General features: G+C 41.7%; 1 protein-coding gene across 1 annotated transcript; it reads left to right on the forward strand.

Moving 5' to 3' along the window:
* Positions 1-3,441: 3,441 nt before the first annotated feature.
* Positions 3,442-4,446, forward strand: LOC124962771 (phosphate carrier protein, mitochondrial-like). Its single transcript, XM_047521997.1, has one exon. The coding sequence runs from the start codon at positions 3,442-3,444 to the stop codon at positions 4,444-4,446; it is 1,005 nt and encodes a 334-aa protein (XP_047377953.1).
* The last annotated feature ends 9,687 nt before the right edge of the window (positions 4,447-14,133 follow it).

Genomic DNA, 14,133 nt, shown 5'->3' on the forward strand with positions numbered 1-14,133 from the left:
GAAAGCCCTTGTCAGATGCTAGGCCACATTAGCCTCCAGAACCATGAGCCAATACTTTTCTGTTCATTATAAATTATCCAGCCTCCAGGATTCTTTTATAGTAGCAGACAACAGACTAAGACACAATATTTTAACGGTATAGAAAAGTATCTTATATGTACACAATTACAGACTACCCCAAGTTCAGGCCACCCCAAATTTAGGATGGCTTGGCTCACCATTTTTCAGCTTTAAGAAAGCACACCCACACAACCATTTTGTTTTTCATCTTTAGTACAGTATTCAATAAATTACGCAAAATGTTCAACACTTTATTATAAAATATGCCTTGGGTCACAGTATTCTGCCCATCTGTAGACTAATGTAGACTATTCTGAATACATTTAAGCTATGATGTCTGGTAGTTTATGTGTGTTAAGTGTATTTTCAACTTCTGATATTTTCAATTTATAGTAGGTTTATCAGGACATAATGCCAGCATATAGGAGTATCTATAATTGATTTAACTTCTGGTTTCATAAAGCACATGGGTAAAAATGCTACAAGTTAGCAAAACATCAAGCTGTACCTTTAAGTAGAAGCCTGAGGGCTGGCTCAATAAATGGTAATTCTGTTATTACCCTAGCCCTCTTTACTCCTTATTTTCTCTAAACTTCTTTTCTCAAAATATGCTCCACAGAAGATTATACTTAGAAAACCTAAATAGTTATCAATCAGGCACAATGGCACATGCCTATAATCCCAGCTACTCCAGAGGCCAAGGCAGGAGGATCACAACTTTGAGGCCAGCCTGGGCAACTTAACAGGACCCAGAAAATAAAATTTTAAAAGGGCAGGGGATGTGACTGAGTGGAAGAGCACTTGCCTAGCATGTGGGCAGCCCTGGCTTTAATCCCCAGAACTGAAAAAAAGTTAGGTATGAAATAAAAAGTTAAAAAGGGGTTCTGAGATCCAGTAAAGTTAGGATGTCCTAAATTAACAAAGTCAAAGTTTTTCACTTACAGAATTTCTCACTCCTTAGTACAAATCTCCAAGAGTAAGCTCCAGTGCAGTGTTTCTCAACCTCTCATTCATCATGGGCCCTCCCTTCCTCAGGACCCTGGATGACGCTTCCCCCCACTCCCCACACCAGGAAATTAAGTACCAAGGACTAAGGTTTTTCTGGAGAGACACAAGTCATCATACCAAGACTTTTTTTTTCCCTTTAAGAACCATTTCACCCATTGGGGAGGATCTGGCCTCAGCTGAGAATGTACATTTTTCATGTGAACGCCTTCTCAAACTCCTTCACCGCAGAACTTTTTCAAGTTAACCAGTATTTTCAGAAAAATACTTTGTGAAACCTGATTTAGTCAGCAAGGGATATTTTAACACTTCATCATTCTCTTATAACTCAAGGATAAAGTTTTCTCCTTAATATTGAAATTTTCCTAGTAGAAAACTACAATAAAGCCAGGCTCTATGAAATAAGAAAGACTTGGTTGAGAAGCCCTATCTGCTTCCATGCTGCCTCTGGCCAGTGTCCCTAAAAATTGTGGTAAACATACATACAGCCTATAATGTTCTCTAATCTCAAATGTACAGCTTGATAAATCTTCACAATTGTATACACACCCAGATCAGGATATGGCCACTGAACTCTTGATCACAGACCTTCTTAAAAAGTCTTGACCTCCCATCATCCACATACAGCAGTTCTCAAACTTTAATGATATTTAGTGAAGACTCCATCTAGAAGCTTATTAAAAACACAGATTCCTTCCTTCAGAGATTCTGACTCAGGTCTGGAGTGTAAGCTGGGGTTCTAATAAAAACTCAAGGTGATTCTGATGCAGGTGGTCTGTGAATCACACTTCTGAGAAATATCAACCTGCCCTATAGGCTAAAAGTCGAAGTTCTTGCTGGGCAAGGTGGCATACGCCTGTAATCCCAGTGGCTCAGGAGGCTGAGGCAGGAGGATCACGAGTTTGAAACCAGCATCAGTAAAAGCGAGGCGCTAAGCAACTCAGTGAGACCCTGTCTCTAAATAAAATACAAAATAGGGCTGGGGAGTGGCTCAGAGGCTGGAACCTGTCCCACGCCCCCAAAAAAGTCAAAGTCCTTAACAAGACATCAGGCTTTCCCTGATTGGACCCCATCTCATTTTTCCAGACTCACTGACTGGTTTTCACCATGAGAATTACTTACCTCTCCTCAACCAGTCATGCATGTATATTTTCCTTAAACTGGATTACTTTTCCAGTCTTCTTTACATGGCAGACTCCTTATCTTTCAAGACCCAGCTACACTGTCACCTCCTCTGGTAAGTCTTCTGAACCTTATCAGGCAGAATTAGTTGCTCCTTATTGTTGATTCAGAACTTTATTGTTATCATTGTTATCACAATATTGACTTTAAAATCTCCTTGTTTAGAAGTAAGCAGAGTATGTCAACTCTCTGCTAGATATCTAACCCAGGGTGCAGCACACTGCTGGTGAGTGAATACGAGGTGTATGTTATGTTACTGATTTACACCTGAAGACACTTAGTTCTCATTTCCAGTAACACGGGTCTGCAAGCTCCCTACTACAAGAGGTTTCTTATTCACTTCTGTGTTTTCCAGTCTCATCTGAGGGGTTCAGGCGCCAAGGAAAAAATACCTAATGGGTGACCATAACACTTTCATTTGCCCCAATTTAGTGAGTACCTCAGTACCTCCTAGGCCCTCCCCACAACTGGTGGGAAGAGGCAGAAGTCGAGTAGTAAGTGTTGGGGGAAGAATTCATCCCTACCTGCCAGATAATAATGCTATGTTAAGACTAAAAGCTCAGAACGGGGCCTCCAACACCAGGTCTCTGGCTTTCGCTGACCTTTCCCTCCATAGAACACTGTTGCCATGGAGATGACCATTACCCTAAGGGGCACAGTTGGGTGAGGCCTCCAGAAAGGTCTCTCAGGAAAGCATCAGTGCATGGAGACCCTTGGCCCCCTTGCCAACTTCCTCGTCTATTTACTCGCCTATTTCTTTGTCTACTCATGTTTGTACTTGTTGGTTTATTTTTTTAGCATTTTTATAGACGACTAGGCAGCAAGACGAAAGCCACTTGGGTATGGGAAGCCCTACCCACAGACCAAGGTGAGATCTGGGATGACTGATCTTTGGCCCACAGTTACAAGAAGGCAACAAGAGCCTTTTTGGTACTGGGTCCTGGAGGGAAGGGGGCGGTCCTGGCTGGGAGGAGGCGGGGCTATACTGCCGCCTTCAACTCGCCCTGCGTGGTGCCCTGCGCCTCCATCCGGCCTGGACTGCGCAGGCGCTGGGGTTTCCCTCGCCTGGACCGTTGAAGGGGCGGGCTTGTGGAGGAGGTTCGCGACGCCTTGCGCTTAGGGGCGACCCGGGAGGGAGTGCGCCTGGACGCGAGGGGTCTGACTGAGGTCAGTGTGTGCCTGGACAGCGTGGCCATGTGTGACACCCACGGTTCCCGAGCCCCGCAGGCGAGAGGTGCGGGCGGCGACTGGGGCAGGCAGTGGACGGCGGCGTCGCCCGAGGAGTACAGCGTCGAGTTCGGCTCCACCCGGTACCTGCTGCTGTGTGGTCTGGGCGGGATGCTGAGCTGCGGGCTGACGCACACGGTCATCGTGCCCCTGGACCTGGTCAAGTGCCGCATGCAGGTGGACCCCGACAAGTACAAGGGCATCTTCAGCGGCTTCGGCGTGACGGTGCGCGACGACGGGCTGCGTGGCCTGGCCCGCGGCTGGGCCCCGACCTTCCTGGGCTACTCCCTGCAGGGCTTCTTCAAGTTCGGCCTCTACGAGGTCTTCAAGATGCACTACGCGCAGCTCCTGGGCGAGGAGAAGGCCTATGCGTGGAGGACCGGCGTGTACCTGGCCGCCTCGGCCAGCGCCGAGTTCTTCGCCGACGTGGCCCTGGCGCCCATGGAGGCGATCAAGGTGCGCGTGCAGACGCAGCCGGACTACGCCCGCACCCTGCGTGCCGCCGTCCCCAGGATGTACGAGGAGGAGGGCCTGTGGGCCTTCTACAAGGGCGTGGCGCCGCTGTGGATGCGGCAGATCCCCTACACCATGATGAAGTTCGCCTGCTTCGAGCGCACGGTGGAGGCGCTCTACAAGTACGTGGTGCCCAAGCCGCAGAGCCAGTGCACCAAGGCCGAGCAGCTGGGCGTCACCTTCGTGGCCGGCTATATCGCCGGCGTCTTCTGCGCCTTCGTGTCCCACCCCGCTGATTCCGTGGTGTCGGTGCTGAACAAGGAGAAGGGCAGCACCGCCCTGCAGGTCCTCCGCAGACTGGGGCCCATGGGCGTGTGGAAGGGCCTGTTCGCTCGCATCATAATGGTGGGCACCCTGACGGCCCTGCAGTGGTTCATCTACGACTCGGTCAAAGTGTATCTCAAGCTGCCGCGCCCTCCCGTTGCTCAAGAGCCCGGATCCCAGAAGAAGCACAAGTAGGCATGGATTGGTGAACTGCGGTAGCCGCGCAGGGCCAGGTTTCCACCAGGTCGGGATTGCCTGTTCTGTCTGTTGGCATGTAAAAGGTCAACGTGTTCGGGAGAGGGGGCCGAATACCCAGTCTGAATTCTCTTCCAAGGACTGATTTCTTCTTTTTGGCAGTCCCAGAGGATTGCAAACGTTTCATTTGAGGGTTTGAACCGTTATCTTTGGGTAGTTGGCGTGGTTGATTTCACTTGATAGCTTTACAAAAAATAAAAGAGAAAATTTCCTAACAGGAAGTAACGTTAGGTCATTTAACATCTCTAGGTCCTGTCTCCTTTGATTCACTATTTCTGTGGAGATTATCCAAGCATAACTATTGCCTAGCCTACAAATGAGGTTTCGAGGTCATCACAACTATATGAGATGGGAACAAAGTGAAGTTCTGGTGCATGATTTTCAGCTCAGTAGAAATCGTGCACCTATTGAATAGATGAAGGACTCATTGAATATTTCTTGTTCATGTCCATGCAGGTAACAGTTATTAAAAGTTAAATTGTGCCTTCCATTGTTTGATAGCTTAGAATATAGTCACTGTTTTCAGAGACATAAGAAGGGCTGCATTTTCTCATTTTGCTTTGTCCCTTCTTTTCATGATGTTGCTGATTAGAACCTAGCTCTCTCCAGGAAGCGCTAAAATTGGATCAATGTGGAAAGCCAAAATGAGATGAAGGGCAGGCTCTGGGAATAAATATGTAAAGAAAAGCCTCTGTTCTCCAAAGATTTCTTTTGTATAACTCAGCTTTCAACAGCCATACTTCCAAAGAAGACCATACCACCCTGACATTAAACTAAAACCAAAACCAATACAAAACCCTTGCAAATTCCAACAATTTTTGTTGAATGTTAAAGAATGGTTTTGATGGCTTTGGAAGGAAAATCTCACTTTAAATGTAATAAGTACTGTTCATTTAATTTGGTGGCTATTTCAGTGATCTTCACAATGGTTGAGGTTCATAAAATATTGAAGTTATAAAACACATTTTCAGTTCCCTACAGCCTTCACATCTCTGAAACGGGAAATTATCAAATCAGTGAAAGTCATGAATTAGAGATGTTTGTAAAATGTGAATAAAAATTAAACTTCAACATATTTTATATAACTTACCGAAGTGTTACATGACTGCCTTACCAACTTGTATTAAATTAGACTACAAATTTAGAATATGTTAATGTTTTAACCTTATAATAGTAAACTGTGGTTTAGAGAAGTTTAAAATTGTCTAGCTCTAAATATGTATGAACTGTTCCGATTGGATAATAAAGAAGTTGGAAGAAAATGCCGGAACTTGTGAATGAGATGGAATGAAGCTTATTTATAGTCAGTGCTTCTATTTTGCTTTTTATTGAGAAGGATCATTATCTATTGTTAACACGCTTCAAATTGCCTTAGGAGGTTAGTGTGCAAGTTTGTTGAAAAGAAAAGTTATTAGCAAAGGAAGATGATAACTTTAGTGGAACTTAGTTGTGCAGATTCATTTTTGCAAAAATTAAAAACATACATTTCTGTCTAGTGTTTTATAAAATGTATGAAGTTTCTTTGGTCAACAATTTTTTTCTGTCAGTGATATAATTTAGGAAATACCTGCAAAATCTATGAATTTCAGGGTAGTGAGAGGTCACTTGTTCTGGTCTTTGGTATTTCTTGATTGTGCACAAGATAATTTTTGTAGTATACATTGTGTATTGTTTTTGTCAACTTTTGTGTTGCTGTGACCAAAAGGCCTGACAAGAACAACTTAGAGGAAGAAAAGTTATTTTGGTTCATGGTTTTAGTTTCAGCCCATGGTAAGCTGACTCCATAACTCTGGGCCTGCAGTGAGGCAGAACATCATGGTGGAAGGTTCTGGTGGAGGAAAGTAACTCAGAACATGCCAACTAGGAAGCAGAGAGAGAGAGATCTCCACTCACCAAGGAATAAATGTGAACCCCAAGGCATACCCCCAGTGACCTTCTTCCAGCCACACCCTACCTGCCCACCACCCAGTTAATCCATATCATTCCACTGATGAGGTTAAGGCTCTTCTAACCTAATCATTTTGGCTCTGAACATTATTATCTCACACTTGAGCTTTTGGGGGACACCTCAGGTCCAAATCAGGATATGTATGTTTAGAGAAGTATACTCTAAGGGGAACCATGTGGCATGATTCTGGCTGTCATGAATACAGTCAAAAAGAGGTTTACTTAATTTGGGTCAGAAATTTATATATTTATGATACTGGGAATTGAACCTAAGAACCCAAGGTCTAATGTATGCTAGGCAGTGCTCTACTACTGAGCTACATCCCCAGCTCAGCAGTTTTCATATTCAGTGCATATATTTCTATTCACATTTTTCTAAATTGGGGCTTTATGGATGTCTTATTTAAACATGTTCCTGAATAGCTGACAATAATGAATAAAGACTAATTTAAGTAAAGATAACATAAATTCAGAATAAGGGTTTTTTTTTCCCTTAATTATTATTTCTTTGGGCATTTTAAATTTCTGATCCATGTTTACCTTTGTGAGACCAGAACATGTGGAAGACAAGGAGCAGCAGATGCAGAAAACTCTCTACCTTTCTTCTCTTTGCTGAAAAGCAAAACATAGATTTACAAAGACACAAGCTGTCCTGCCCCACCTTCCACCAGCAAGAACAAAAGTTAACTGGCAAAGGCAGTTTGAGATCCTTATTGGCCTGGAGATGCTACTATAGTGTCTGTATTAGCACGCTTTATTAACGAGCCTTTACATGCTATTTATTTGCCTTCTCCCATGGTGCCTCCCCTAAAGACCCAAAGTTCTTTTCCTAACTTTTCTCTAAAAATTTACCATTCTTTGTTGAAGATGTTATACAAACTGGAATTCAAAGTCACCTTTTTGAGAACTATTCATTCTCTGTGTGATTCCCAGGTATATATGAAATATATAGGTTAACAAAACTGTTTTTTTCTTGTGTTAATCTGTTTTTTGTAACCAGTTTATTCCAACTAAGAACTTATGGGGGTTATTCTGCTGCTGCACCTGTACTCTATGAAATCATGTATATCTGTTAGAATTATAAAAGTCATAATACACATCTGGCATTTTTAGGCATTTTATATTCATTTTCTCATATAATCTCATTTCTTGAAGTAGTCCATTTTATATATGCAAGAGACTCAGAAGCTAAGTAACTTGCTCAAAGTCATAGCTAATAAGTGATACAGTCTAAATCAAAGTCCACATTTTCATTATTCCAGGCTAACAGCTTGTTATGACCAATGTCTATGCTTTTCATAAAGTTTTCCTTTTTTATTTCTCCTCTTCCTCTTCCTTCTCCCCCTCCTCCTCTTCCTCATCCCCCCCCCCCCCGGCTTTCACTCTTTTTTGGTGGTGGTACTAGGAATTGAACCCAGGGGTGCTTTACCACTAAGCCAAATCCCAGCCCTTTTTATTTTGAGGAAGGATCTCACTAGGTTGCCTGGACTGACCTCAAACTTGTAATTCTTCTGCCTCAGCCTCCTGAGTAGTTGGGATTAAAGGCATGTTATAAATTTTTTTAATAGTACTTCAAAATTATTTCTAAGGACTGGATGTGTAGCTCTGTGGTGGAGACTTGCCCAGCACATATAAGGCCCTCGATTTGATCCCCAGAAACACACACATGGATTTTCTATTTGTATAGACACTATGAAATGTCCTTAATTTTGTACCAATGCAAAATTTTTAAATATATCTCAATTATGGAAAACTTATAACAAGCTTAAAAGTAACCAAACTGCAAAATATTTAGTAATGTAATATTTAAGTCATTTTTCACTCCAGGTCAGTGAGTCAATCCTAACTTGAAGGAACTGACGATAAACAGTGTGCTTGATTTGTATGTGTGTGGTGTGTGTGTGGTATTGCAGTTTCGACAAGAGGCTTTATTCTATCCCATTTTCTATTTCTTCCCTCTAATCTTTAGTTCCTACAGCCAAGGAAGCTGGCTTAGGCCTATTTATCTTTTCCCCCAGGTGGTGATTAAAGTCGCTGCCTCAAGTATATGAAATTAATTTCATGATAGAGAGCTGTAATCTCATTCACTGATCTGTCCTTTGAGAAGTGAATAAAGAGAGTAGGCAAAATCTTGAAAAACAAAGGCCATATTTACATGTTAATACCACATGATAAAGATCAGAAAGAATCAAGGTATTAATGTTATGAGTATTTTTTCCTTGCCACACAGTGTGTCTTTAGAAAATATGTCTTTTGAACTTTTCAAAGGCAAGAATAATCACTGAATTCATAAGATTACATTTTGACAGGCAGCTATTCAAATACAGTATGCTTGTTTTTCGAGGCCTTAAAGATCAGTTATTTTTTAAATTATGAGCAAAGAACTATTTGCAAGGAAATTTAAATTTTAACTTCATTTGGAAGACTCTGTCTCATTTTCCTACTATTTGGATCTGTGGGTGAGTAGGGAGGGTATTAATGTGACTGTGACTAAGTTTGTATATATGCATGTAATTGTTTTGGTTAGCATATTTTGAGAATTTCTGTGGTTGTAAATTTTTGTTGGCATGTCGGTAATTTTGTCCATGTCCCTAGCCTATAACATTACTTATCAACACACCACGTGCCAAGCATTGTGCTAGGCAGAAGAGATTTTGTGATAAACATACCACATGTAAACTTTGTAGAGCTTACAGTCTAGTAGGAAAAATAAATTAAAATTGTGTAAAGTGCTGTGAGGGAGTGTAAGGTAGTGTAAGATTGTAGATCGACATAATGTTGAAGATGAGACTCAGAGGATAAGTAGGAATTAGACTGGCAAAGAGAAGGCACAAGTCAGTGGGCACAGCTTGTATACCTGCCCTGAGGAAAGAGAAAGCCTGAGCGTTTTGTTTTGATCTGGTTTTGGTACCAAGGATTGAACCTAGGAATGCTTAACCACCGAGCCACATCCCCAGCCCTCTTTATATTTTATTTAGAGATAGGGTCTCCCTGAGATGCTTAGGGTCTTGCTAACTTGCTGAGGCTTTGAATTTGGATCCTCCTGCCTCAGCTTCCCAAGTTGCTAGGATTACAGGCATGTGCCACTGCATCCAGCCAAGTCTGATGGTTTTCAGGCATTGAGAAGCATGTTTTGACTGGAGCCATCCAGTTGCTGAGAGGGTGATGTGAAATGTGAACAGGAGAAGAGTCACCCCAGGCTTTGTAGTAGTTAGGATTAATGATTCAGGTCTCAACTGTCAGAAAATCCCTGGAGGGCTTTACACATGGACCTTCAAGTTGCTGTGAGGAGAGAAATGGAGTCTGAAACACTAATCCGTCAAGATGTTGTTGCTCTAATCCAGGTGAAAGGATGATACTGGATGAGGATTATGACATGGAAGTGTTAACATATCATGAGAGGTCACAAAGTGGAAACAGCCCAAATGTCCATCAACTATGGAAGGATAAGGAAATCGGGGCATATGCATACAGCAGAATATTATTTGATTATCAAGAGGAATAAAGTACTGATACATGCCATGACTTGGATGAACCCCCAAAACATGCTAAGTTAAAGAAGCCAGACACAAAAGATCACATCTTGGATGATTCTTTTTTGTATTATAAGTCCAAAACAGGCAAATCCAGAGGCAGAAAGCAGATTAATGGTTATCAGAGGATAGGGAAAATAGGAAGCATGTATTTAGTGGATATGTGGCATTATTCCAGAGTACTTGCTTAAAAGTTTTTAAAGTACAGAGGTAGTGGTTGAACAACATTGTAAATACAGTAAATGCCACTTAATTGCACACCTTAAAATGATTAGTTGTGAGTTATATGAACTTCATCTCAATTTTAAAAATTCATGAAACACTTTATTCACAATAGCCCCAAAGCAGAAACAACCCAAAAGTCCATCAACTAATGAATGGATAAAAATGCTGCGTATCCATACAATGGAATATTTTTACCATGAAAAAGAATAAAGTACTATTTTCCATAAAAAGAAATAGAACACATGGATGAACCTTGAAGTCATTAAGCTAAGTAAAAGAAGTCAGACTCAAAAAAGCCACATATTGCATGATTCCATTTATATGAAATGTCCTGATTAGGCAAATCCTTAGAGATGGAAAGTACATTGGTACCAGGGGCTGGAGCGTGGAGAGAAGTGGGGGAGGGGGATGAAAGTATTCTGGAATTAATGGTGCGAAGTGTTATGAATATACTAAAAACCACTTAATTATACAGTTTAAAAGAGTGAATTCCATGGTATATGAATTAGATCTCAATAAAGCTGTTATAAAATATCACGAGACTGTAAAACACTTCAAATATCTATTTCTTCCTTAAGGTGCAGTCCTTACTTCTATCTTCCTCCATCCAGTTAAGGCCACAGTGCAAAAAGTAAACTGCTAGCTATGAGACATTAAGTTCCGTATAAATGAATTTTTAAATCTGCCCTATTGTAAAGGCTGCAATCGCCTCTAATGAGTGCATGAAGTCTTGCTCTAGTGAGGCAGAGATTGTTAATTCAGGAGAATCACTTCAGTGTGACAAGTTGAGTTGCCACCAACTTCGCCCCTCATTGTAATGGGGGAAAGAGGAGCAGATGGACTTAAGAAAAACAGGTGTGTGTATAACACATCAGAAAAATCTCAATTAACCAAAAGGTTGAGGAATTGGTGATTTTATTTAACTGCAAGGCGACCAGAAATACCCTTTTAATTGCAATTCTTGATGAATTTTGTCTCCATGTCTGATTACCTTTTTAATAATAAATATGCTGAATATGATTACTAACTCAGGGAATTGGAAAGCCTCCTGGCCACAAGTCACAAAATTCAAAGCTTGTCATACAGCACCATAACCATAGAGGAGGAGGACTTTCACATGGCTGTATGCTGACCCCAGACATAAGTGGCTGTGGATGCTCAGTATGTACAGTGTTCACTCTCCAGTGTTAGTTTGTAATCTTGTGATTTGCCTCTTTGTTAAAACATAAAGAAAAATATCTAATTTACTTTCAGATTATTTATTGAGTACTATGTGGTATTATCTCTATTGTGTACATACCTCAGTGGTGCGTGTGTCAAGTAACGTATACATAATACAAGTTACCTCTATTATGCAGTGCGCTATCTTACTGTGTTCTTCGTGTCCTAGTAGGTTGTATTTTTAAAAATCAGTAACTTCATGTGTAAACTATATGTATTCCTGTGAGTTATCACTATGATCCAAAATGGTAAGCTACCTCTAAGGAAATTACATTCTTGTTTTCATTTATTTGTCTTTGTTACTTGTTTGGTGCTAGGAACTGAACCCAGAGCCTCATGCCTGCTAGGCATATACGCTACCACTGAGCTCTCTCTCGAACCCTATATTCTTACATTGTATTCTTATATATCAGTGTATATATCTTTCCTACCATGAAAAAAAAAATAAAACATGCTTTTAGAAAATACTAGTAAAATTTGGTATTCTGGAAAGAGATTCTCAGGGTTGAAAGAACTCTGCCCCTTTGTAAAGCTGGTGATTCACATCCTCATAACTGTTAGCCTCCAGACATGAATTGGAGCTGCTGACAGGGTGATTGTCTGATTGGGACAGGCAGGTAGACGCCTGGCAAAGACCCACAGCGCTTTATCCCCAGGAGTTGCGCACTCTGGCTGTGGTTTCCTCTTACTACCAGAGGTGAGGATTTGTTACAGTAATTATTGTCTTTACTTTAATGTCTCCCCTCCCTTACCGAGTAAACAAAGGATTCTTTGGGGGGGGGTAATGCTAACAATTAGTACCATTCATCTTGTTTATCTTTGTTGTGTCTTGAAATTTCCTTCTAAATCATTACCTGTGAATGATAAATGTTACCATTATTAATTGCAGCTACTCACCATGCCAGGTATTGTGATAGGTCCTTTATCACTTATTACAACCACCAGGTAATGGTGACTTTTGTCTAAGTTTAGGACAATGGTGATGATGATGATGACGATGACTTTGACTGCAAGCAACACAACACCTAAGACAAAATGAATTAAACCATAAAGATATTTATTGTTAAGAAATCTGGAGATAGGCCAGGCATGGTGGCTTGTGCATGTAATCCCAGTGGCTCAGGAGGCTGAGGCAGGAGGATTGTGAGTTCAAGGATAGCCTCAGCAACTTAGAGAGGCCCTAAGCCACTTAGTGAGACCCTGTCTCTAAATAAAACATAAAAAGTGCTGGGAATGTGGCTCAGTGGTTAAATATCCCTGGGTTCAATTCCCAGTACCAAAAATAAGTAAATAAATAAAATAAGAAATCTGGAGCTAGGAGGACCAGGTTTGGTTCAACAGATTGTTGTCCCCAACGAGATAAGCTCTTTTATTCTTTCTGCTCTGCTGTCTTGAATGTGTCAGTGATGTCTCCCCTCATGTTCATAAGATGGCTGCCACAGCACCATCTTCTCAACAACAACAACCATGGTAGGAAGCCAGGGGCAAAAGTCAATGTGCTTTTCATTCCTGTGTGTGTCTTATGGAAGAGGAGACTCTTTCGGAGAAACTTTGGGCCCAGATTTCCTCTTCATTCTCATTGGGCAGAATTTGGTCACATACCTACCTGTAAGGCCAATCATTGGCAGGTAGAAATAGTTCTTAGATCAATGCAGCTCATCTGTGTGGGTTAGGGACACTGTGACCTGAACACAACCAGAGTTCTTTTTGTTGGTTACAAGGAAGAAGATGGAGATGGCTGTTGGGCAGGTAATCAGGTCTGTCTTGTGTTATTCACCCTAGTTTACAGATGAGGAAACTGAGGCTCAGAGAGTGAAGTAAGGTCAAACTGTGGCGCCAAAGCCAGGCTTCAGAGCAGACGTCTGCCTCCCCAGCAGTTTGCTGTCCCAGTCCTTGCCTAGGCTGAGGCTTGCTGAAAGGCAGAGCAGCCCATAGATCATATCAAAAGGGATTTATTACTGAAAGTGTCAGAAAAACTGTTTTCTAGCAGCGTCTAATACATAGCGAGGTCTCAAAGCCCACAGTCTGTGGACAGCGACGGCCCATGGATAATAAGACGTGATTAAATGTAAGTTTTGCTATCATATCCTGCAGAAGGGAAACGAGGTGAGGAAAAACCACAAAGACAAACATCTTTAAAGAAAGCAAATGTTTAAAATCCTGTTTTTGCTGGCATCTGCAGCCTTTTAATTCTGTACTTTTTTCCTCTTTCCAGAAATGGTCAACTTCTTTCAAGTGCTGTACACTGGAAAAATCCAAAGGATTCATCAGATGAACTAATTTCAAAGAGCCATTGCCAATTTTTTTTCTTAAGAGAAACATCAAGAATTTGATTTGCTGCTGATAAAGTCTCTGTAAGTAGCATTATAATGAAGCACATACAAACCATTCTGTGTTTCCAAGAATACAGCTGGGTTGGCACGGAGCGGGAGTGTCCCGTTGCATCTCAACTACCATGTGCAGCCTTTGTGCAGTGACCAGGACATCTCTTTCCCTGTCACCCTCAGTATCACAAGCCGTGGCCCATTCATCCCGTCTGTCACTGAGCTGGCTTATGAGGCACCTTGGCTGAGCCTTGGGGTTGTAGCTGTCCTGCTTTCAGGATCTTGCCAGAAAAAAAAAAAAAAAAAAAAAAACAAATGCCAGGGAATGAAAGTGGCACACCTCTCTCAGCATGACTCCCCACCCCTGCAAGCTGGTA

Source organism: Sciurus carolinensis, chromosome 1 (assembly GCF_902686445.1).
Source record: "Sciurus carolinensis chromosome 1, mSciCar1.2, whole genome shotgun sequence".
NCBI classification, from domain to species: domain Eukaryota; kingdom Metazoa; phylum Chordata; class Mammalia; order Rodentia; family Sciuridae; genus Sciurus; species Sciurus carolinensis.